The sequence below is a fragment of the Orbicella franksi genome, chromosome 1 (genome assembly GCF_964199315.1).
Source record: "Orbicella franksi chromosome 1, jaOrbFran1.1, whole genome shotgun sequence".
In the NCBI taxonomy this organism is placed as follows: domain Eukaryota; kingdom Metazoa; phylum Cnidaria; class Anthozoa; order Scleractinia; family Merulinidae; genus Orbicella; species Orbicella franksi.
Window position 1 is genome coordinate 7,903,597 of NC_138145.1, and position 27,016 is coordinate 7,930,612.

Below are 27,016 nucleotides of genomic sequence, written 5' to 3' on the forward strand. Positions count from 1 at the left end.
ACGTGTTTACCAATGATTAGGAAGTTTTGTGATACCATGATTGTAACATCAAGTAATAAAAAGTGGTTACAATGACCCATCAAAATATAACTGCTGGAAACTGTTCTGAGCCACCTTAAAGTGAAATGTAAAACTAAAAAGTTAATAACAGAAGGTAAAAATGGGCGAAAAGAAGAAAGTAAAAGTTGTCCTTGCGTCTGTGGGGACTCGAATCCGCGACCTCTTGGCTAAGAGCTATCATCCGTAGGAAAAAAAAAGATGGCGATTAATACATTTACCCATTATTCTCAACGCACGAAAACTTAAAAAACGCTCATAAAAACATGTAGAAGAGTTCGAAAATCCGAAAACCGAGTATACACAATATCGTTAGCATAGGGACAAATATTGCAAAAGTATGGCTTTCCTTGTACTTTATGGACTGTGTAAGGCTCGTATGGCATTGTGGTAAAGTTTTTTTCCTATAGAGGATTGTGATTCCATTGCGCCGCGTCAGCACTCACGTGATCCTGCTCGTGAAGAAAATCATTTATAAATCAAGCATGTATTGAACTGCTTAATTATCCAACTACCACAGCAGACTCAAGTGAAGTCGTGTAAGTTCAGTCAATCGTTCTTTATCATTGTTTTTTTTTTTTTTTTGACCGTGCGAATAGCTCGTTATTAATTGAATTAATTGAGTTGACACTGTTTACTCGCTAAGTGATTTGTTTCATGATCAGTGGAAATGTTTCTGATTCCCAGATAAGTTTAGACCTTATAAACACTCTTTCATCACATTTTTTCTGAGTTCAGCAGCGGTTTATTGCCACTTGTATTATTTTATGTAGCATTTCCTTATCAACTTTTTCAGAATGATTCTGACATATGCATTTTGATTGACATTTTCCGCTTTGAAAAACACACGTATTTCTAACAACCGTGGAATCTTTGTCGCTGATTTCGGGGGGCCGTTATTTTCAAAACCTTTACACTAACTGCTTGGAAAACACTGTCTAACGGCAAGACTTAAAAATAGCTCGCCTGGGCAACTGGCTGTTTGACAAATAGAAAATGTAATTGGATGGTGGAATTCTCGGTAAACTTCAGCTGTCCATCTTTCCTGATGTGTGGTGTCGGGCACAAAGACTGACAGTTCAGGTTATTATTCATTGTTCTCTTTCAATTTTAAGTGTCTTTGCTTTGCATCATTTCACAAGCGCAGGACAAGATAAAGTCTGTTTGTACTGTTCATTTCTCGTGTGCAATTTCAGCAACTAAGGTAGGTCATTCCCTCTCTCAGTACTCTATAGCTATCTTCCTTTGTGCTTCGTACACTCTACTTACATAAAGCAAGATTACTTCCCCAGTGAGAATGAGTCTTTAGATTAGATGGTTTGAATCCCTTTTGGATCGCTTTAAAGATCAATAATCAGGTTTTTTTTTCAAGCTTAACCAATTGGCTGTATGAAGTTACTTTTACAAAGTTGCATTTAACTAACTTGTAGCTATAGATCTTTTGATGTACTTCTAGAAAAATCTAGGTTAGTGCAGTATGAGCATATCTATAGGTGTGTGCATGTTAATTACGGAATGATCTTATAATTTAAACATGGATCGCTGGAACAATGGAGGCGAATATAAACTGATTCACAACTATTCTTCATTTTCTTGGAAAGTTGAATGGCCTCATGTTAACAACTTGAAAACCTCTTTTATAGAGACACCTATTTTTTTTTTTCTTGTAACTTTCTCCGAAAACATTATTGCGTAGTTAAGTTTTCCATTCGAGTGTTTACTTTGTAAAACTGCATCTTTTCGGGTCAATGTCACGGGTTGTGTTTTAATAGTCAGTCCGTGAATAGATATGGCAGGCTGACTCAGTCATTAATCCGTTTTTCAAAAGCTGACAACCTTCAATCTTGACTCACTTCCAGTTCTTTGATTTTGTCCTTTGAAAACCTCGACTGTTGCCTCGAGGCTGTGATTGAGACCAGCCGCGTTAGCAAAACCATGTTTACTTAAATGCTCTTATTTTACGTCACTGTATCTGTGTCTGCCATGACACCGGGCTTGAGATAGAAGTAATAATAGCTACATAAATAATAAAAAAATAATTACAATGTGTATTCAAACGGCCAAAATTGCGACAAAAAAGATGAAAACGACATAGTCCAGGCTGAACGAATAGTCTAACTATCTCTGTTACTAATGCATCGATTATGTCACAGAAAAATAAGTTCTCGACTAATCAGGGACGTGATTAAATTGACAATTTAATTGCTTTTATGCAGAACAAACATCAAATTGAATTCCCAGTGTGTTAAAGGGCATTGCGTGCTTTATACTTGCAATTGACGCAGTGCTATCTTAAAGTAAATTCGTGTTCAGTTTTATATTTTAAATGGAACACTTGAAATATCCTAAGAGAAGGTCAACATTTTGTGAAGGGTTTGTTGCAAAAGATTTGTGGTCACGCTAGTCCTTTGTTAGCATTGTCATTGTTATTGCATAAGATAGTGCTATAATAAATTCAAATTTTAACATAATCATTAGGTAACTGAAGATAACAAGTCATGACAACAGTCCGGGGGGTCACACTCTATACAATTCATTGTGTTTGGACAATAATTATCGCTTACATATCACGAAGAGAACTTTATCACCCTTTGTTAATATCATTTACTAGTAATAACCAAACGTCAGGAAATGCGGGCGAGGACGATGCTTAGTGCTTTGAAAATGTGTCAGAGTTGTTCTAAGTTGTAATCAGTGGCGCATTGAGATTAATTTTTAATAGGTGCGTTATACATGGTTTTTGGGGTCATGACATATTTTGGGGCCTGAAGTAAGATGTTCTGCTTCGCAGGGCTAAAATATTTGCCCATAAGGGTAGCTTAAACGTTCAGCAGCAACCCCTTTTCCTTTTTGCCAATTTATGTGCTCAAAAGTGTACGTGGAGGTGTTGCAATGAGCAATTTCACTAAACCTATGAAACAGTCACCTGCAGTATAAAATTCCATGATACACTAGCTTTGTCGTTTTGTTTTGTTTAGTCTTACTTAAACGCTGTAATTGCGTGCTTTTTTTTTTTTTTTTGGTCACAAAGGCTTTTACACATAAATCATTTGTTTGTCGCGCTTTGTCACGCTATACTTAACTTTACAACTCCAAGACGAAAGCAGATCACAACTCGCTCGACTCTAAGGACGAGAACAGATCACAACTCGCATTACTCCACAGGACGAGAACAGATCACAGCTCGCTCGACTCCAATGACGAGAACAGATAACAACTCGCTCGAGGTGGACTTTAAACGCGACATGAACACTGAACAGGAAAAGTCCCAAGTTGACATGCTGCTATGCTTGAGTTTCACGTGATCCAAGGTCCAAATACGCGTGATGCGCGTGATAAAATCGCTTTCTTTGCATTCCATACATTCTTAATAAAAATAATAATTTACCAGTTGATATAGTGCATATTACATATTCTGATCAATAGCGCTTTACAATCACCATGGAAGTCCACCCGAACAAAGCAAAAATCGAGTCAGGGCCAAACTGTACATTGGTTACTGCTCTTCTTTTGACTGAGAACTGAGTATTCTTTAAAACTGTTTCTTTCCATTTTCAATCTTTTAAAATACATTAACACTTCAATGATGCAAAACTCTGATTTTGAAGATCTAGCACACTAGCCGACTCGGCGGCCATCTTTTAAAATATTCTTGTTCGCATGGAAATGGATTCTGATTGGTTTACGAAGATTTATCGATCGATTTTGGGAGAGCAAATTTGCTCCAAAATCGAGAAAAGGCGCACAAGATAGGTCGCGGGCTCTTCTTGCGCCCGCAATAAGTGGTTTCCCCAATGCATTTTAGCTGCAATACCAAGATAATGTTTTCCTGCTAACTATGAAATAACGTTTGTTATTCCCTTACCAGTGGCTTATCGATAAATCAGCAACTTTTAACACGCCACGTCGGCTGGATGTCAACTTTATCTTACCCAAAAGTAAATTAACCGCATTTTGTTGGACAACATTTTGATATTAGGGAGCTTAAATAACTACGACGATGACAACGCCGAGGACGAAGCCTAGTCAATAATGAATTTATCTTTTACCGGCGAAAGTTCGCAATTGTCGAGATCTGTTCAGTACGCCAATGGCTCTAAAAACGTGTTCGGGCTAAATATGCATCGTCGTTCGCATTCCTCAGGATACGCAGAACTTGGTTTATGTTCACGTTCTTGTTTTGTAGAGGACGGCAAAGAAGTGTCGAAGATTTATAACGCATATGCACAGCCATTGTTTTGCTCTTTAAACCTCTTGCGCACTTTAATTAAATGAATTTGGACAACATATTTCTTGTGAGTCAAGAAAACATAAACGGAAATGTTTTATTCATCATCTTATTCACAGCAATATGGCAAAAAAAGTATTCTTTGAAAGATGAGATCTTGCTGTGAACACTTCCCTTAACATGCCTTAGCAATGTCGTGACAAGTTTGGGTCTTTTAGAAACTTCTCGGGCAGTATTACAGGCGCCCTTTAACCAAAAATGCATACGATCGTTTACCGGCCCAAATTTTGCTCGTTAGAGACTTGGATAGGTCAATTGGACAGAATAACAGAGAAAAAAGAAAGTTCTGGAAAAAACTGTGCTTTTTTCTAAAGGAAGAATATTCATTTTCCAGTCAACAGTATTTATGGCAAACATTAAAAAATATTCAACAAAATAGCATGAATAATAAATAGGAAAATGCACAATCCTTACTACGCTCCATGAAAACTGAAACCTAAATTGCAGCGACGGAAACTAAAGTTTGTCATGGACCTAAAAAACGAAACCTTATAAAATACAAAATTTGAAATCTAACACTGATATTTCGAAACTGAAAGCTAAACACCAAATGCCAAAAACAGAAATCTATCAAAATAAAGCTGAACACTCAACTGTCTAATCATTTTAGATGAATTTAAGCAATGTATAATATAAACACCACTGAAATGCGTTCCAGGTGAGTATTCGGCGAAAACATGATATCTTCAAATACGAGAAAGTATTAAGTTCACGTGAAATGATCACCGTTCTTATAGTTACATACTAAATGAAACCTTTCGTAGCGAAAGTGAAATAGTTTGGCATTTCATTGGTGTTTATAAAACATAACATGGCCTTTCGCTGTGCTCAGTCGTAGAACATTTTTCAACAAAAACGTTCGTACCTCTGCATAGGTATATAATGGAGGGTATTACATATCTCCTCGCGGCGCGAAGATGTCAATATTACTTTCGATGCATTGGTACAATAATGTTGTTAACTCGAGAAAATAAAACTCGTATCGTCAAGTCACCGTGTAATTTTCCTTTTATTGTACAGAAAATAAAGTAATTGTTTGCAAAAAAACAAAACAAAACAAAACAAAAAAAAAGTAAAAAAAGGGGGGAATGATGTCATCATGATCGATATCCTAATTTGTTAGAAGATGAAATATACGTCACTTGGGTCCCGGATGTAGGTTCTTATAAATTGTATGAGTGGTGTATTTTCTACTATAGGCATTTGTGTTTAACCAGATCAACTAAGAAGTCCGTGTTCTTGCAACGTAAGAGCGCCTGGATTACAAACCGACGAAATAACAGTCAAAATTCTCGTGGGCCCCAAATTCAGGTATGCTGTATCTGGCTCCTTGTAATCTACGCAACAGGTAGAATTAAGTTAGTTACCCAAGTAAGACAAAATAGGTTTTTGCTATTGTCTTTAAGCTGTAAAAGCACTCTTGGTGTAAGAGGCAAGCATACGATTAACTTACCACACAACATACACTGAAGAATTTCCCAGGCCAACTGTCAATCTGATCATCCTGCTGCTCAAACAAACAACTGAAATTACATTGTTTGCAAATTCAATCCAAGGAAATGCTATTGTGTTTTGCAGTCTCACTGATATAAAGTTGCTAACTTCTACATATCTCAAACTCGCATAGTTGAACGTTCCTTCAGATCGATGAACAAGATTCCGGACTCATCGAGATAAATTTCCGTGCCACTCACACCTTTGAAAGCAAATTTATAAGTTTATGAAAAGAACATCAATCTTTCACAGGGTAAATTTGCGTGTTAGACGCATCCCTTTGAAATGATTGCTATTAAATAGTAATTAAAGTGCATTGTATTCAGGTCTTTGGCATGAAAATTCAATGGAGCAATATTTCGGAATGTAAAGTATCACATTCTAGCACTGCATTCAGCAGCATGCTTTCTTTCTCTCGTTATAAGTAGCACTTTCAAATGATGTTTAAAAAGGTTACGTAAGTCTTCAGCGAAAACGTTATTACGTAGATAGATTTGCCCCCAAGCTGTCTCCAGAATTTAATGCAAATTTTCCACATATTGTCTAAGAGAGGTTGTTTCAGGATCTTTGAAGCGTGGAACAGTTTAGCTTTAATTTGTTTATGTAGTTATTTCAAATTCTTTATCTGAACAGCACCTCTCGACAACTATTGTTTGTCGGCATCTTGCAGGTTTTACACAATGCGACTTGATTCAAATGAACATATTGTAGCATCGCCAACCAACAGCATGCTATATTTTTCTCGTTATAAGTAACACTTTCAGATGAAGTTTAATAGAGTTATTCACAGTCTTCATCGAGATATTATTGCGTAGATAGATTTGCCTTCCAGCTGTCCCTAGAATGGAATGCAAATTTTCTTTGTACTGTCTACGAGAGTTTATTACTGAAGCGTGGACCTCTTTACCTATAATTTGTTTAGGTTTTTATTCATTGGTTTCTTTCATTTCGCTAGCGCAAGACAAGATAAAGTCTATTTGTACTGTTCGTGTACAATTTCAGCAACTAAGGTAGGTTATTCCCTATCTCAGTACTCTTTTGCTATGTTCCTTTGTGCTTCATACACTCAACTTACATAAAGAAAGATTACTTCCCCAGTAAGAACGAGTCTTTTGATTAGATGGTTTGAATCCCTTTTGGATCGCTTTAAAAATCAATAACCAAGCTTTTTTTTTCAAGCTTAACCAATTGGCTGTATGAAGTTACTTTTACAAAGTTGCATTTAACTAACTTGTAGATCTTTTGATGTACTTCTAGAAAAATCTAGGTTAGTGCAGTATGAGCGAGGTGTGTGCATGTTAATTACGGAATGATCTTATAATTTAAACATGGATCGCTGGAACAATGGAGGCGAATACAAACTGATTCACAACTATCCTTCATTTCCTTAGAAAGTGGAATGGCCTTATGTTAACAACTTGAAAACCTCTCTCATAGAGATATCTATTTTTTTCTTGTAACTTTCTCCGAAAACATTATTGCGTAGTTAAGTTTTCCATTCGAGTCTTAACTTTTTAAAACTGCATCTTTTCGGGTCAATGTCACGAGTTGTGTTTTAATAGTCAGTCCGCGAATAGATATGGCAGGCTGACTCAGACATTAATCTGTTTTTCAAAACCTGACAGCCTTCAATCTTGACTCACTTCCAGTTCTTTGCTTTTGTCCTTTTGAAAACCTCGACTGTTGCCTCGAGGCTGTGATTGAGACCAGCCGCGTTAGCAAAACCATGTTTACTTAAATGTTCTTATTTTACGTCACTGTATCTGTGTCTGCCATGACACCGGGCTTGAGATAAAAGTAATAATAACTTCATAAATCATAAAAAAAAAAAAAAATTACAATGTGTCTTCAAACGGCCAAAATTGCGACAAAAACGGATGAAAACGACATAGTCCAGGCTGAATGAATAATCTAACGATCTCTGAAGCGTATCACAATTCACTTTATTAATACATCGCTTATGTCAAAGAAAAGTAAGTTCTCGACTAATCAGGGACGTTATTGAATTGACAATTTAATTGCTTTTATGCAGAACAAACATCAAATTGAATTCCAAGTTTGCTAAAGGGCATTGCGTGCTTTATACTTGGAATTGACGCAGTGCTATCTTAAAGTAAATTCGTGTTCAGTTTTATATTTTAAATGAAAGACTGACATATCCTGAAGGAAACGTCAACATTTTGTGAAGGGTTTGTTGCAAAAGATTTGTGGTCATGCTAGTCCTTTGTTAGCATTGTCATTGTTATTGCATAAGACAGTGCAATAATAAATTCAAATTTTACTGATAATCATTAGGTAACTGAAGATAACAAGTCATGACAACAGTCCGGAGAGTAACACGCTATACAATTCGTTGTGTTGCTTGAATTATTTTGGACATTATCGCTTACATATCACGAAGAGAACTTTATCACCCTTCGTTAATATTATTTACTAGTAATAACCAAAGGTTAGGAGATGCGGGTAAGGACGATGCTTAGTGCTTTGGGTTACTAAAAATGTGTCAGAGTCGTTCTAAGTTGTGATCAGTGGCGCATTGAGATTAATTTTTAATAGGTGCGTTATGCATGGTTTTTGGGGTCATGACATATTTTGGGGCCTGAAGTAAAATGTTCCGCTTCGCGGGGCTAAAATATTTGCCCATAAGGATAGCCTAAACGTTCAGGAGCACCCCTTTTCCTTTTTGCCAATTTATGTGCTCAAAAGTGTACGTGGAGGTGTTGCATAGAGCAATTTCACTAAACCTATGAAACAGTCACCTACACTATAAAATTCCATGATACACTAGTTTTGTCGTTTTGTTTTGTTTAGTTTTACTTAAACGCTGTAACTGTGGTTTTTTTTTTTTGGTCACAAAGGCTTTTATATATAAATCATTTGTTTGTCGCGCTTTGTCACGCTATACTTAACTTTACAACTCCAAGGACGAAAGCAGATCACATCTCGCTCGACTCTAAGGACGAGAACAGATAACAACTCGCTCGAGGCGGACTTCAAACGCGACATGAACACTGAACTGTAAACGTCCCAAGTTGACATGCTGCTATGCTTGAGTTTCACGTGATCCAAGGTCCAAATACGCGTGATGCGCGCGATAAAATCGCTTTCTTTGCATTCCGTACATTCTTAATAATAATAATAAGTGTGGAAGTGGATTCTGATTGGTTTACGAGGATTTGTCGATCGATTTTGGGAGAACTGAACTGAACTGAACTTTACCTAAGACTCGTCAAAATTTGATGGTTTTTCACTAGTGCCCGCCAAGGTTACCGGCTGGTGGGTCAAAAACGACTTCTATATAAATTTTATTAAGGAAAAACCTCTAAACTGTTAGCTACTCGGAATTAAATTTACTTTCTCTTACTGTTTTTAATCGGCTTTCATCGTTTCTATACGCTTGAATTTTCAGATCCGTGCTCTTCGTAATTTGCATAATCCGTAATCGGCCCGTGGGCATTACGGCTGCATAATGACCTCTCGGATCTCGCTCTTAGCCAATCAGAGCGCGCGTTATATCGGCCACAAGCCAAAGCCATATAATAATAGTGTAATACACGGCTTAGGCTTCTTCATTTGCTTTATGATATAGAAGTAATGTGGCGAAAAAGAATAAAACACGCTTTTTCCATGTTTTACACTCTATTATAATATAGATAGGTTCCTGTGCGTGCTCGGATTGGTCGAAAACCCATGTTTTATCAGAGTATAAAACATAGGAAAAGCGTGTTTTATTGTTTTTCGACACATTACCTCTATATCATAAAGCCAATAAAGAAGCCTAAGCCGTATATTACAATGTGATAAAACACTCCGGACATTCGAGAACACTCGAGAAATGCGGCTCGTGTTTTCTACACTTCCCTCGCGTTCTCAAAAGCCCGTCGTATTTTATCACAGTGTAATACACGGTTTAGGCTTCTTTATTATATTTGTTAAATAAAACATGGGTTTTTGACCAATCAGAGTGCGCGCAGGGTTCTATGTATATAATTATAATGGTGTTTATAAAACATAACATGGCCGTTCGTTGTGCTCACTCGTAGAATATTTTTCAACAAAAAAGTTTCATATCTCTGCGCAGGTATATAATGGAGAATATTACATATCTCCTTGCGGCGAGAAGATATTAATATTATTTTCGATGCATTGGTACAATAATGTTTTAACCCGAAAATATAAAATTCATATCTTCAGGTCACCGTTAGATTTTCTTTATGTTATATAAAAACATGATTTTTTTACCAAAAAAAAACAAACATCAAAGAGGGGGAACGACGTCATCGTGATCAATATCATAATTGGTTAGAAGATGGAAAATACGTCACTTGGGTCCCGGATGTAGTTTCTTATAAATTGTATGAGTTGTGTGTTGTCCACTATACGCATTCGTGTTTAACCGGATCAACTAATAAATCCGTGTTCTTGCAACGTAAGAGCGCCTGGATTACAAACCGAAGAAATAACCGGGTCAAAATTCTTGTGGGCCAAATGTAGGTATGCTGTATCTGGCTCCTTGTAATCTACGCAACGGGTAGAATTGAGCTAGTTGCCCAAGCAAGACAAAATAGTTTTTTGCTATTGCCTTTAATTTGTGGAAAACTCTTGGTGTGAGAGGCAAGCATACGATTAACTTACCACGCAAAATACAAGAATTTGCCCGGGCCAACTGTCTGATCAGCCTGTTAAACTACAGAAGGCTCCTGTTTGCTCAAACAAACAACTGAAATTACATTGTCTTGCAAATTCGATCCAAGGAAATGTTATTGTGTTTTGCAGTCTCACTAGTACTGATATACAGTTGCTAACTTCTACATATCTCAATCTCGCATAGTTGAACGTTCCTTCAGGTCGATGAACAAGATTCCGGACTCATCGAGATAAATTTCCGTGCCACTCACATCTTTGAAAGCAAATTTATAAGTTTATGAAAAGAACGGCAATCGTTCACAGGGTAAATTTGCGCGTTAGACGCACCCTTTGAAATGATTGTTAGGCTACTAAATGGTAATTAAAGTGTATTGTATGCAGGTCTTTGGCATGAAAATTCAATAGAGCAATGTCTCGGAATGCAAAGTAACACATTCTAGCACCGCATTCAGCAGCATACTTTCTTTCTCTCGTTATAAGTAGCACTTTCAAATGATGTTTAAAAAGGTTACGTAAGTCTTCATCGAAAACGTAATTGTGTAGATAGATTTGCCCCCGAGCTGTCTCCAGAATTTTCCACATATTGTCTAAGAGAGGTTGTTTCAGGATCTCTGAAGCGTGGAACTGTTTAGCTTTAATTTGTTTATGTAGTTATTTCAAATTCTTCATCTGAACAGCACCTCTCGACAACTATTGTTTGTCGGCATCTTGCAGGTTTTACACAGTGCTACTTAATTCAAATGAACATATTGTTGCATCGCCAACCAACAGCATGCTATATTTTTCACGTTACAAGTAACACTTTCGGATGAAGTTTAACATCTGAAGTTGCTCCAACAAAGTTATTTACAGTCTTCATCGAAATGTTATTGCGCAGATATATTTGCCTTCCAGCTATCACTAGAATGGAATGCAAATTTTCTCCGTACTGTCTACGAGAGTTTATTACAAAAGTACTTAAGCGTGGACTTCATTACCTATAATTTGTTTATCTCAAACCCATCTAATAAACAGCTAGCCTACTTGACAACTATTGTTTGCATCTTGCAGGTTTTACACAGTTTGATTTCCCTGGGGTCCTGATTTAAACCAGCTGGGATGGCAAAAGGTTGTTTACTAGCAACCATTGCTCTCTGCCTTGTTTTCGTCGTTGAAGGTACGTATACGATACTATCCTGGAAACGAAATTCAGACTCGACAAGAACATATTGCTCCTCTTCTTATTCCTACAATGCTTATTGTGATAATGCAGTGGGTGATGCTAACAAACAACAAGCTCGTAAATGAACATATTGGAAGGGAATGGACTTAAAACTGGGCCGGAATATGAGTTAACAGCCTCAAATTGTCGGCAGTGAAGTACATAAATTTTAGAGACACTAATTAGCCTTTTTTAAGTCCTCCCTCCAAGAATTATTTCCATGAGCTATATCGCGCTGCAAAGACTGATCCTCTAAATTAAGAAATCGGGGATATTTCATATTTTGTGTTTTGCTTTATAACATGACTGGCAAGCCGGAAAAAATTCTTGCAAAATTAATAGCTAATGAATCTTTGACAGTTGATAGCTCCGTAGCCCGCGGCTCGCATGCGGTTGGCGGTCAGTGACGTTCTTAAAAGGTCATCAAAAAGTCCGCCTGCAGTTTTGCTTATACTCCATATAACTGGATTTTAGGATTATCAATCGGTTTTACTTTAATAACACTAGAAGAAAGAAAAGCTTTTTAGGCATCGAAATTCTGAGTTGAAATACTTTCCCCTTTTCGGAACGCCGTCATTGGTATATTATAGGGTATGTTTCTATTTAGTAAGCACTGTCACTTCATACTACCGATTAAGACCACGGGAATTTCAAAACGTTTGAAGGACGGACACTATTTTAACATAGGTCCGCCTTTGCCTCCTGCATGGAAAGCAAGGGAAGCCTGGTGCATTCCTCGCACCTCAGTAAAGTTCACGACAAAAATTCAATTCTTCATTTTAAGGTTTGTTTTCATAAAACAATGAAGCTTTAAGCATAATGATTAGTATGCAAAAAAACAGTTGTGCTACATCGGCGCTCAAATGAAATACTACAGAAGCTTACAGAATGCTCCAACTATGGGCCAACTTCCAAAACATCATGATCATCTCTTGAATTCCACTTCAACTTCTTTATTGTACACTGTAAATATAAAAAGGTAAATTATTGTTACACATGGCTAGGGTAGAGAATAAAAAAATATGCGCGTGGTAACCAAGCAGCCATTGGATTTCGAGCTGGTTACCTCCAAGATAAGCTAAATTCACTACACAGCAGGGGCAAATTTCATCATGAGCGCAAGCACGCAGTCACGTATTCGCCGGAAAGATTGGTAGTGTGTATGATTTCTGTAACTAACGCCTGCGTCATCACGACTGGTTGTCAGAAAACAAACTTTCTGTGTTTTGTGACTCACCAAAAGGCCATGTTTTGTGGTCAGAATGGTTAATTCACCTTTTCATTTGTGAAAACAAGATGTAAATTTGAGCAATGTAAACAAATACAAAACATTTGGCGACGGGCTGTCTTGTTGGGTAGCTGGTCAAAACTTTATTTTCTCAAGAAATATTTGTTGCAAGTGTTGCTGATCCGAAATTGAGTTCTAAGTGTCGTTGACAGTTACTAATACTAATACTAACACTGACACTGACACTAACACTAACACTAACACTAACACTAACACTAACACTAACACTAACACTAACACTAACACTAACACTAACACTAACACTAACACTAACACTAACACTAACACTAACACTAATAATTAAAATAATAATAATAATAATAATAATAATAATAATAATAATAATAATATTCATTACAGGAAGCTCTCTCTCCTACCGGTGATGTACAGAGAGGTCCTGTTCTAAATATATTATTAGTCACATAAATAAAAGAATAAAATATGTTCTAAAACTAAAATAATACAGAAAGACAAAGAAATTACATAACTGAGAATGATTCCAAAACTTTATATTTTTATATAATTTATATAACTTATACTATATTTAAAATCGGATATGGTACACGAGTTTCTTAAATTTCTATCGAAATTATTCCAGTCTTTGATGGTATGGTAACAAGTTCTTTGCTTTCCCCAATTTCGTTTTACAGATGGGAGTCTGAAATCGTCTTTGCTGCGTGTACTGTAACTATGAACATCACTGTTTCTTAGCAGCTCTATACTGTGGGAAGTTATTCCATTAAGGCATTCATAAACAACGAGGCAACGATGAAAGAACCTCCGTTGTTTTAAGAAAAAATCAGCACCAAGCTAAGAACACTTGCATGGGCAAAATTTCATCGTGTTACATTCCTGTTTTCTTTCCCTGAGTTACATTTCTGTTTTCTTATAATATTCAGGTTATATCAACTGCTCTGAACCATGCTTGATATACAGTGCGACTTCCGAAATCAACGCCATCGAGTTAAGTACCCTCACAAGAGTCCATCTTGTATCAAATCTTCAGCGGGCAGTTGCTCTGGATGTCCATGTGAGCGAGAGAACATTCTACTGGAGTGATATCAACCTTCGTGTCATCAAACGAATGAACATGTCAAGTGGGATTGTCGAAGATATCGTTACAGGCGACCTGGGAAGTGTCGAAGGCCTTGCCGTAGAATGGGAAGGTAACTTACTCTACTGGGCAGACTACACATACAGCAGAATTGAGGTTGCTTCGGTAGATGGTTCGAACAGAAAGTTGCTCTTCAAAGAGGAAGTAGACAACCCGCGTGGAATAGCCTTGTACCCAAAGAAAGGGTGGGTATTCATAGTATGTATTATCAGGTGAAGGTAATTTAGCCAGCTTTGAAGTGCAGCTCTCCTTTCGATAAGGATAGTCTTTCTTAGTTAACACAAGACAGTTCGTTAGTTGATGTAATTAATGTATTTCTGTTAAAGTATTCTTGCGTAATTTTTCATACGACTTCTAGGAAGACCATTTCTAAGATACGATATCGTGTTTAGATAACAGTTGATGAGTGCGAAACTGTTTTCATATTAATTGTCATCTTTCTTCACCAGGTTGATGTTCTGGACAGATTGGGGATCACCACCGAAAATTGAACGAGCAAGTATGGCTGGTCTTAATCGAACCGTTCTTGTCGATCTCAGTACTTCTTCTCAGTTCTGGCCAGTTGCAGTTTTCGTGGATTATACAGAAGATCGTGTCTACTGGATTGACGCCTACGATGATGTGATTGATTCTACTGACTTAAATGGGCAAAATAGACGAAAGCTATCCGATTCAGTTCATCCTACAAGAAACATTCTTCCCTTTGACTTTACCGTGTATGACGACACACTTTACTGGGGCGACTGGTATAGTGATACTATTGAGAAGCTTAATTGGACAACTGCGGAGTACTTGGGTGGATTTGGTGTTTTGACTTCTGACCGAGTATTTGGCCTCGCTTTACTAGACAGGTCAAGGCAACCAGCTTCAGCGGGTAAAGAAAGTTTTGACTTTTACAATTTATAATTTTTGCTATAAATGAATATTTTTGGTTGCAACTTGACCACCAAACACTAAATGATAATTCCAGACAATCCAGAACTTATCGAGGGTCCCCGAATGATTTTGACGAACTTCAACTACCTTGGAGACTAAGGGTGTACGAATGATTCGAATGTTCCAAATATCTCCGGGCAGAGTCCAGCTTATTGTGAAGGTTGCTACTCATTTTGCGTTTTTTAGTAAACAATAAAACAATTAAACTGAAAATAAACAATAAAGGAATTGAACTGAAAGTAAACTGTTGATTGGTATATCAAGAAACATCAACAATTTCCCATAGACCTCTCGCGATAAAGATATTCGTACGGTTTGGAAAGGTTAGCGTTCAAATCAGGATATAAACAGAATGATTGTGTTATTTAATACCTTAATCTGAATGTTGCCATGGTCAAAGAACTGAGTTTCTCGTTTTAGGAAATCAGCTTTGCAAAATAAATAACGGCGGCTGCAGTCACTTATGTCTCTTGACGCCTAATGGATTTGTGTGTGCCTGTCCGGATGGTCTGCCATTGTTACCTGACGGAAAAAACTGCTTAGAAGGTAACAATCATCGTAATTTTTCATTCAAGTGTAAATTAGTAAGGTTGCTTCGTTATTTCAGTGTTTCCTGTGCAAACTGTTTGATCTTTGTCCCAAATGCGAGAAATAGCACACCGTCAAGTCAATATATAACAGGCTTTCGTAGTAACCCTAATTTATTACATGGCTAGCTCCGAGAGCGGGCAAGATGAACCAAATCCCACACTGTGATTGACTACCCGAGCGGGCAAGATGGCGCTATCTTGCACGTTCGGGTCTACCCGCTGTGTCCCGCAAGAAAAAAATTCCGCGAAAGCCACATAAAAAGTCTTTTATTGACCAAGTTTGTTCGGTCAAGATGGTTGGATATTGGCCTAGCCTTGTTTTTTTTTTTTTCTTTTTTGCGAGTTTATGGACCTCGACTCCGTCTCGGTACCGTAAACACGCAAAAAAAAAAAAAAAAAAAAAAGACTCGGCCAAAATCCAGCCATCGTGACCTCGCGCTTGGTCAATAAGCCACATCCATCGTACCTGTTTCTCGTACTTCTTTTCTTTCTCCTCTCTTCTGTATTTCATTCCAAAATTCCATTTTTCCTTTTAGTTAGCGCGTATTATATATCCCGGCAATTAAAAAAAGAAACGTTTAAGAAGCTTGAACATTTTTTTGTTCTTTTTATTTTTCCATTTCAGACATCACAAGATTTTTTCTTTTTGCCGAGGGAAAGAACATAAGGCAACTTGAGTTACATCATAACTCTAGTATTTCATTGAGAATACCCCTTACAGAGCCCACTTCAAGCCCTGTGGCCTTGGATTTCAATTTCAAGGACGAAAAAGTCTACTGGACAGATGTAGCGAAAGACACGATCTCCCGAGCATTTCTGAACGGATCCTCTCAGGAAACCATAGTATCGACTAGACTCTCAAACCCTTATGGACTTGCTGTGGACTCGTTTGGTCAAAACATATACTGGACGGACGGCACTGAAAATGTGATTGAAGTTGCATCCTTGAATGGACTGCACAGACGCGTTCTCATTAAAGATGATTTGCAAGATCCAAGAGATCTTGCTCTGGATGTTAGCAGAGGGTATGCCGAAAAGTACCGCTTTATATGTTTTTGATTTAATGTTTAGTGGATAGTGTCTATAATTGTTAAAATAAGGATAGGAGAGAAGAGGGGAGGATAGGAGAGCAATTTAGGAGAGGATGGGAGAGCAATTTAAGTTTATCGGTATGTTGAGTAAATTCTGAGCATTTCGAGCTATCATCCAAGACTTTCTTTTATGTGTTTCTTGGACACGCAGGTTCATGTATTGGACCGACTGGGGACTTGACGAAAGAATAGAGAAAGCAAATATGGATGGTGCAAACCGAACAATAGTTATTCGCTCGGGACTATACTTTCCTAGCGGCCTTGCCTTGGATATAGTAAAGAACTGGCTTTATTGGGTAGACTGGCATTACGACAAGTTAGAAGTATATGAGTTTCCTTCCAGGACGAGAAGGGAAATAATTTCTTCTCATTCTGTAACGTTTCTAAGTAATCCTTTGGGGCTGGCACTTTATGGGGATCAGCTATACTGGGCAGATAGAAACTGGAAAGGAATCTACCGCGCAGATCGAGACACGGGAGGAAATGTCGTCAAAATCTTGTCAACAAAATCTTTGCCTACGCTAATTCACGCGTATGACAAGAACAATACTGTTACTCCAGGTATTTCAAACTTCTGCTTTATATTTTTGTTATGTTTTGCCCCTAGAGTACCGGAGTCCACTCTAGCTTTCTTAGTGCGAAGTAGGAGAAGGTGTTTCAAATGACTTGCAATGATCGATGCGCAGGTGTTTTAACATTTTAGTTATCAAACTTCTCTCCCAAACAGTTGAGCCATTTTGATTCTCTTAGCAACACAGTTTATCCTATAAAATACAAGAAATGTTTAATGTTTGACGTCTTTAACCTCAATTCCTGCAGAACAAATATTAGACAATGGCTTGTTAACGACCTAAGCGTTTTAACTCTACTCTACACACAAGCTATAGCTAAGCGCATTGGCTGACTGTATCGTGTACTCCATCTCCTTTGCCTCCTTTGTAAAGGCTCTTAACAAAGGTCTATAGCAACCTTAAGATTTGCATAGCGTCCTTCACATGTAATTCTTATCCCTAGCCGTTTGTAGTTTGCTATGTTCTGTAAAAAAACAAAACAAAACAAAACAAAAAACAACTACTGTTCAGATTGTAGAATTTTGTTATTGTCTATGCTGAAACATCTAAAATTGAGCGATGCGATATTTTACAGTGACAGACGAGTGTAACATCAACAATGGCGGATGTAGTCATCTTTGCCTTCTTACCCCGGTGGGGAAAAAATGTTCATGCTCAGATGGCTTTGTTCTTGAGGATAACGAGACAAGCTGTGTCAAAAGTGAGGACAACACGTAGGGGCCAAACCACCCCCCCCCCCCAATGTTTCATGAAGGCTATATTTGCTTGGTTTATATATTTCTGAACCAGGTTTGGCAGATGAGCTTTCTTTGTTCTCCAGTTTATTTTAATTTGGAAGTTGTGACAAAATGTCAGATTATGACGTCATAATTGATGACGTCACCAAAACGTGCTATAATTTTTTGCAAAATCTGATAAAAAGATTATGTCATTGGAAAGGCCTTGACTTTAGGAGTAAAATGCCGGAAACCGTTTTTTGCTATGATGATTATTTTTTGAGATATGGTAAATTAAATATTTTTTTTTGTCCCCCCCGGAATTTGCTTAGTCATACTGTCCTTCTTAATTCAGTCTCTCTGGTTTATTTTTTTCAGTTTTATTCTAGGAAGGCTAATAATCTAGAAGAATAGAAAGCTTGATGTTGTCAAAAATCGTATGGTTTTGGAAATTTGATTTTCGGCTTTGTTAGGATGGTATTAACAGTAAAAAAACGGGTGACGTCACAGGTTATGACGTAACAAAACTAATTTTAACGCAATAACACTAGAGGGATAATTTTTCATTCCGATTTTCTTCTTTATTTTGGCTTTAGTCATCTGGCACATCACATGTGCAACATAGCTGCATTTACTGGAACAAAATTACGGCTCCAATTTGGGGATTTTTCTCAAGGGGGGCACCCCATATTTTGCAGAGTTATTTTTCATATTTAAAAATGCCATATTTCATTCAATTTTTGTGATATGGACAAAATTTTTTCAAGTTTCAACTCCGCTTGATGTGCTCTTTCGAACACATTGTAAAAAATATGCATATTAAAACTTCAAAAGTGGCAAAAAACATGACGTCATCACTGTGACGTCACAACTTCGACATTTACTGACATTTTTCACGTAAATATAATTGGCAATAGGTCTCCTGCTCATCTGCCAAGTTTGGTGTAGAAAGAGTCAATACTTTTTAAGTAATGCGAAATAATGTAAAATACCCAAGAACTGACGAAACATTTGGGGGGTGGTTTGGCCCCTACGTGAAATTGTTATAACAGATGAAATAAAGTAATGCTGTATATGCAGAACATGATGTTTACTATAATTACAACCACTGATATGGTAAAATAAAATAACTTCAGTGTGTTTAATGTATTCAAAAGGGTTTTTAGCGTCTACTTCAACGCACTTCATTTGGTTTGGCCCATTCTGCTGGTGGTCATAATTGAAATAGTGTAATTTCCATTTAGATGTTTTCCTTTCTCTCAAGAATCTCCGATTGCAATTTTCAAGGAGGCTGAGGACCATCGACACGGCAAATTTCGGCTTCAATTAATTATGTCGAACCGAGCTCAAGATTGAATCGCTGGCAGACTTGAAATAAATTAATGCGCTTAATTTCCCCTGTTATCCCCCGCTATCGGGTTAGAATATGACACTAACGGGTTAAACGCGGATGAACCTCTTGTAGCTCTTCGTGATAAGGCTTAGAATTGTTGATTCACAAAGCATCTATTTCTGAATGTATCGAAGACATTAATCTATTAAGTGTTTTTCCGCAGCTCCTGTGCAGCCGTTTTTGCTGTTTGCAGATGCCACTAACGGTAGAATAATGAAAGTTTCGTCACAAGACTCGGGATCGTTGACCTCTTTGCCGTTTGAAAACTCGATAAGTCGTCCAGTCGCTCTGGCCTATGATATAGTAGAAGACAGAGTGTATTGGACCGATATAACAAGGAACACCATCTCCCGGGCATTTCTGAACGGTTCCTCGCAGGAAGTTATTCATGATTCAAAACTGGCTACACCAGATGGATTAGCAGTGGATATTATCGGAAGAAATATTTACTGGACCGATACCGGTACCAACAAGCTAGAGGTTTCCAAAATGAATGGCTCTTTACGCACGGCCATTGTGACAAGTGGTCTAGATGAGCCTAGGGACATTATCCTGGATGTTGATAAGGGGTAAGTAGTATAATTTTTCCAATCTGAATAATTGTTTAACATATTTAAACATTATGAAGGGACGGAATTTTGCTTTATCTATCCATTCCTCAAAAAAAAGAAAAAAAATGGCGGGTTACAATTTCCCTCTAAAGACCTTTCAAACCCAAAGGTTTCATATTTTAGGAAGTTTTGGCAACGACATGTTAACAAAACGGGCTACACATAAAGTAGTACCAGCACATATCTGTCATTTGTAATACCAAACCTTACAATTTCTTTGAAAGACTCAAACTTACATTTACCCTGAATAGCTGCCTCAAGCCTTAAGTATGGAATACTTAGCTTGAACCTTTATTCCATTTTACCTTTCAGACTAAGTGTATTCTGTCAGCTAACTCCATCTGAAATTCAAATCATCGCTTTAGGTATATTGGTGTGTTCAGTTGTCCAGCACTAAATGGCGGGCGGAAAGTTAATACAAAATTTAATTACACGACTAATATCATGGGTGACAAATTACTCCTTAATTTTTCAGAGTTAATTTATACTCTTACATGTGAAACTATAAAATTGCCATGGCGACGTTTGGCGCGAAGATTCTTTATACAGTAAACAAATCAAACCCCACCAATATAAGCGCAATTTGTTACTAACGATATTAAGGGTAATCAAATGGTGTTCTCGTAAAATTAAGAAATAATTTCACTTTTCACCATTTTGATTACAATTACACTACTATTTGCAATGCTGACGTTACTTGCATTGGCGACTTTGCTTAAAAAACAGTAACATCATTTGCGATACGGGCTGTTATACAATGCTAACTTAACGCACAATACTAACTTTACATACTTCTGAATAATGTTCATCTTACATTGCTTATACTTATTTACATCGCTTGAACCTTTCTTACATTCAACGTTACAAACTTGTAAGTGCAGTCAAAATTCAAATCATTGCTTTAGCTATTTGTTTCTACAGTTTTCCAGCACTAAATGACCGAAAATATATTTTCATTTTCCTCCTAGACTAGTGTATTACAGTTAACAACAACAACAACAATAACTCATATCTTACATTTGGTGTCTATACAAATGATTTCATCTTAATCCATAGAAACTTTATTAAGAACAATGAATCTAACCATATGATGTTTTTGTAGAGTGATGTACTGGACAGACTGGGGTAGTTTTCCAAAGATAGAAAAAGCTGAAATGACAGGCCAACAACGAAGTGCTATCGTGACTACTGGATTGCGGTGGCCAAATGGGCTTACGCTGGACAAGGACAAGAACCGTTTGTATTGGGTGGATGCCTACCTCGACAAGCTAGAATACCTAGATCTAAATCAAACTAAAAGAGTGACCTTAATAAGTTATTCCTTTTACCTGTCTCATCCATTTGGACTTACAATACTCGGAGATAAATTGTATTGGACTGATTGGAACTGGAATGCTGTTCATGAAGCCGATAAAGAGACTGGCGGTGACATAACTAGGTTTGTCACGGGTATTGGACGGCCCATGGACATTCACGGCTACAATCTGAGTGAATATTCATTACCGCAAGGTTGGTAAGGAAAGATTTAAGTATGTATTTTCTCTGTTGTATTAAGTGTGTATCTTTACTTTTTAGCATTACAACGCTTAAGTTCATTTGGGGGAGGGGGTCATCAAACTACAGCCATGTACCACTACAGATTAGTGTAAAGTCACTATGCTGAAAACACGAATTTTAACTCTTTTTTTTTTTTTTTTTTGCCTCAGGAAACTCTATAGCTAATTGCCTGTTTGATAATGGTGGCTGCAGTCATATTTGCTTACTCTCGCCGACTGGGGGTGGGTGTGTATGCCCTGGTCACCTTACTCTGGCTGGAGATGAGAAGACTTGTGAACATCAAAGTAAGTTTGAGTGCTAAGAAATTTCTTGCCAACAGGCTTATCAGTTGATAAGTTCGCCAGCCTGAGTTTGCCCATCTGACGCAACAATCAGCCAATACCCATTTGTACCCCTGAGAGTGGGCAAGCGTAAAGGAAAGTAATTGATCTAAAAACACAATTCACAGACCTGTTCGGGCTTGGACAAGAACCTTTCGGTATATGTGGAGTCGGACAAGTTCGAACATATTTATTTGATACCCGTAAAGCAATCATCAGGCAACTGTCAAAAATAACAGATACATTCCAAGATATATGAATTTGTTAAAAAGAGAACAATGCCTTCTTCTTCCGTGATTGGTTGTGCTTTGTATATTTTTTGGGGAAAAAGCGTCTTTTATAATTAAATCACCTGGTTTGACAGTCTCTAGAATTATTTCCAATTAAACCTGATATCATTTATCCCAAAGGTTGACATATAAAAAAATATAAGTCAACGTTTTTCCGAGCTTTGATTTAAGAAGTTGTTGTCCAGAAATTGCATTACCGAGCACCTAAAACTAAGAATTTCCTCGGGATATGCTTCCGAAACCCCTCAAGTGACTCGCGACTTCGATACTCCGTTAACGTCCCTTTTGGTGCGCACTCCGAGAAATAAAATTAACAAGTCAATTCTCACGTTTTATCACTCTACAAAACAGACTGGAAAAACTCTAGATTCTTTAGTAGGCTCGATGTTTCCAACCGTTAAGTTATTGCTACAGTATTTTTCTCGAGCAACAGCACACTTGCCTCTTTTTGAAAAAGATCGTGTTTCAGGCGTTTATTTCCCAACAACGTTAAAAATGACAAAAGTGTTTGGGATGGGAAACATTTCTTAGTTGAAAACTTGCCTTCTCATCATTCTCCCACTATCTTTACCAAACTTATAATCAAGATATTTTTGTGTTTTAAGTTCCTCAGAAGTTCTTGTTGTTTGCCGATGCTAGTCAAGCAGAAATACTTGTATTGCCCCTGAATGAATCCAACGCGAAGGCACAAGCTGTACCAATAGAGTTGAACATACGTCGGCCAGTTGCCCTCGATCTGGATCTGACAGAAAACAGGATTTACTGGACAGACGTTACTCTCAACACAATCTCGAGAGTATTTATAAATGGATCATCACCGGAAGTTTTAGTGTCCGAAGATATTTATTCCCCTGATGGACTCGCTGTTGATCCACTTGGAGGGAATATCTACTGGTCTGACACTGGTACTAACAAGATTGAGGTCAGTAGAAATGATGGAACAATGAGGAAGACACTGATATCCAGCAACCTAGATGAGCCAAGGGATATAATTCTTGATCTCATCAAAGGGTAAATATATTTTTTCTTTATCTTAAATCTGCGTACGAAGTTTAGTCGTTAGAAGTAATTTATCTGACACGAAAGACCGTGTTTAACCACATTTCCAAACACCGAGAAGGAGTTGAAAATACGACGCGCAGCGGAGTATATTTGACGAACGTCGATGTTTTTGGAAATGTGGTCAAACACTGTCTTGAGTGTTTGATATATCTTCTCAACCGAACCTAAAACTAAGGAGAAAACGGAGAAAAAAATCGTAGAACCTATGCTGATTAGGATCACATATCTATTTTATGGCCTTATATCACTGCTGGGATGACGAGGATGAGTGAGTGATCCAAACACCATCAAGGCCATGATTTATTTAATCAATGTCAATTTAAATCAATTTTGGATTAAGAATTTTACAGTCTAAAGCTGGATATCAGCGTCTTTAGTACATTAATTGCATGCTCATTTACACCGCCTTTCTCTTGAATAATTGTAATGATGTAGTTAAAGAGTCTGCCGGTCCAAAAATAAATGCAGCCTAACCCAGGTTACAACCAGAACATATACTTTATTCTCAGTTAAGTAACTTGATTAGCTAGTATGTCTCCTTTCCCTGCATGATTTAACAACAGTAAATAGACTTTTGTGGCTTTTAGTTTTTGACAACAGACGGGCTTCGCTTGCTCAGATCATAACAAAACAGAGACCAACCACGCGTTGAGATACAATTTGGCCATGAGTCATCGCACTTTTTTTATCAATTTTAAAAAACGATCTTGGATAAATAAATGAGACAAATCAATGACTAATCTATTACCTATGAAGCTCTCTAGAGAAGGTGGGGGCATAATGATAAAGGCGGTCCAAAAGTTTAGGAGAAGAACGGGATGAGGTGGGTTGAATTCGGAGGTCGGCTCAAGGTCTGTAGACGGAGAGGACGAGGAACAAACGATATTTTATTCTTATCCCACCAGTGTGTAGTCAAGGCTATGCATTTTTCCGTGCAAGCTCGAGACTATTGCTCAGCGTTAATTTCTTTTATTTCATCTGTAAAATGCTTGCTGCTTAATAGCGCCTTTTTGTCTGTCGTAATTTTAATTGTCATAACATCGTTTGGTTCCTGCAAAATAATATTTAGGAGGATGTATTGGTGCGACTGGGGTGACGATCACAAGATTGAAGTCGCCAACATGGATGGTAGAAACAGAAGTATACTGTTTCAAAGAGGACTTTACTGGCCAAACGGGCTGACATTAGACGATGCAAATAGACGGCTTTACTGGGTGGATGCATGGTTTGAAACCATAGGATACTACGACTTAGGAAGTCATACAATAACAACTTTGATGAAAAACAGTTCAATCTTACCACACCCTTTTGGTTTGACGCTGTTTGAAAATTACTTGTACTGGACGGATTGGACTTTGGATGTGGTGTACCAGGCGGAAAAGGATACACTTTCAGATTTAAAGGTTGTACTCGGTGGTCTGAGTCAACCCATGGATATTCACGCGTATGACACAAATAAAACTCTCCCAGGTTAACAGCACTAGCTTATAAGCCATTGACTCTTTCTCTGCTAGTTAAAACTCGTTTTTTAAATCCAGAGCACTTAGCAAAAATATAGTTTACATTGCATTAGTATTCGTAATACAGAACCTGCAGCAGTACAACAGATAACCGTCCGGCTGTGTTTCCCGTCACAAGAGCATCACTGTCTTCTAAACCACCACTAAGTAGCGTTTATCGGTTTTTTCAATTTATAGTTAGGAGTAAGATTGAGTTCACAAGAAAGTCAAGGTAAAACCAGTCACATGCATTCAAAAAGGCTCCTTGCCTTATGCTTTTAAAATCATTTAGGTTTAACTTTGTTTCATTATTAGATCATCCATGTTCCCAGTCGTATGGTGGCTGTTCACATCTTTGCCTTCTAACACCGGGTGGATATCGCTGTTCGTGTCCTGATAACCTTACTCTTTCGGAAGATGAGAAGACTTGTGTTCCGCACAACTATGGTAAGCATGGCTAGTCCTACTAGTGTGGCAATTTATACCTGATATCCGCAGTAGAGGCACAATAGTCCACTCGGTGGCAAAAAGCAAAAATACTAACTTTTTAGCTAAGAGCTCATCCGCCTGCTTGCTTGAAAGAATTCCTAATCTTTCTTGCACGTTTGAAGTTCAGCTCTTTACACAGTTTCTGTTCCTGTTTCGAACAGATTTGACACACGCCTTATACTTTATAAGTAACGAGCTGTAGCTAGGTTTCAACATTCCTAGTTCTGTTAACACTAATAATGGCTTGGTCCCCTTGGTCCGCAATTTCGCTTTCCTTAACCTCCTATAAAATTGAGCTTACTGTGAACTACCTCATTTTTGAAGTTTTCCAGAAATTCCTTGTCTTCGCCGATGGCAGTTATAGTCAGGCAAAGATATTTATGCTTCCTTTGGATGGTTCCATTGTGGGACCCACAGCTTTACCAATAGAGCTCAGCATGACTCGCCCGGTTGCGCTTGATCTGGACATCACAGACAATAGAATTTACTGGACAGACGTGACCCTGAATACAATCTCGAGGGTGTTTATCAATGGATCGTCACCTGAAGTCATTATTTCGTTGGACGTTTTCACACCTGATGGACTTGCTGTTGATCCACTGGGAGGGAATATCTATTGGACTGACACGGGCACAAACAAGATTGAAGTCAGCAGAATGGATGGAACAATGAGGAAAACTTTGATAGACCAAGACTTAGACCAGCCGCGGGATATAATTCTCGATCTTAACAGAGGGTAAATATCTGCTTCTGGACTATCTGTTAGTCAAGTAGATTAATGAATGAATAGTATTCTATTTCAGGTAGATAACTTGCGTCGCTAAATCTTTTGTGCAGGTTGATGTATTGGTGCGACTGGGGTAGCAAGCCCAAAATTGAACTCGCCAACATGGATGGTCATGGAAGACGGGAACTTGTTACAAGAGGACTATACTGGCCAAACGGGTTAACATTAGATGACTTGAATAACAGGCTTTACTGGGTAGACGCATTCCTTGATGTCTTGGAGTACTACGACTTAAAAATTCATAAAATAACAACTTTGTTAAAGGACGGTATTCTGCTACATCCGTTTGGTTTGACGTCGATTGATGATCAGTTATACTGGACGGACTGGTATAACCCTGTTGTGTATAAGGCGGACAAGAGAACAGCTTCAAATGCCAATATTCTCGTCAGTGGTTTGAGTCAACCAATGGATATACACGCATACGACAGAAATAAAACTCTTCCAGGTAAAGACCTCTTACAAACTTAAGCGGGAACTATCATTGACCATCATTCTTTCTCAGTTCGTTCCCACTTATTTGTGTTTTTTTTTTCTTCCGCTTTATTGTTTCGTTGCTTGATTTGTTTCCCAGTACGAAGGTAACCTTTAAGTTCATTTTTAGCAGCTTTTAGTGCCTGCACTACACTAAATTTCTAAATGACTAAACCTTAAAGCTTCTTCAAGAAAAGATGGCAATGATTCCACACATCACACTTCGTGAAGTGATGTACTGGGCTGAAAGTGACATAACAAAACAAAAACACTATATTTTAGTCAGGGATGAAACCAGAATTTAACTAATTATGAATTAGTTAGCTCTCTGTTAAACCATAAGTAGAACATCTGATTTTATTTGGCATACGTGGATATAGTTATTAAAAATACTACACAAGTTTAAAATCAGAAATTATAGATACATCAAGTTCGTAGTCGTGGCCGATTGGCTAAAGCCGATAGCGCTTCTTTTGTTGAATTAAGTGGTAGGCGAATCAATATTCTTTAAATTATGCGAGTAATTTCTCCGGAATTTTT

General features: G+C 37.7%; 1 protein-coding gene across 8 annotated transcripts in view; it reads left to right on the forward strand.

The window, feature by feature from the left end:
* The first annotated feature begins 635 nt into the window (after positions 1 to 635).
* Positions 636 to 27,016, forward strand: part of LOC145487502 (low-density lipoprotein receptor-related protein 4-like) — a 33,035-nt gene continuing 6,654 nt past the window's right edge. The window contains exons 1-18 of one of the 8 annotated variants that reach the window (XM_081466320.1): positions 636 to 1,261; positions 5,545 to 5,656; positions 6,795 to 6,849; positions 11,537 to 11,642; positions 13,875 to 14,274; positions 14,539 to 14,963; positions 15,446 to 15,571; positions 16,241 to 16,640; positions 16,858 to 17,267; positions 17,853 to 17,978; positions 19,551 to 19,956; positions 21,101 to 21,507; positions 21,705 to 21,839; positions 22,771 to 23,176; positions 24,297 to 24,697; positions 25,042 to 25,173; positions 25,540 to 25,951; positions 26,053 to 26,450. In XM_081466320.1, coding sequence (XP_081322446.1) covers positions 11,585 to 11,642; positions 13,875 to 14,274; positions 14,539 to 14,963; positions 15,446 to 15,571; positions 16,241 to 16,640; positions 16,858 to 17,267; positions 17,853 to 17,978; positions 19,551 to 19,956; positions 21,101 to 21,507; positions 21,705 to 21,839; positions 22,771 to 23,176; positions 24,297 to 24,697; positions 25,042 to 25,173; positions 25,540 to 25,951; positions 26,053 to 26,450 — 4,642 coding nt within the window. In that variant the 5' untranslated portion in view covers positions 636 to 1,261; positions 5,545 to 5,656; positions 6,795 to 6,849; positions 11,537 to 11,584. The other 7 variants (XM_081466328.1, XM_081466310.1, XM_081466341.1 and 4 more) reach the window with 7 other exon arrangements.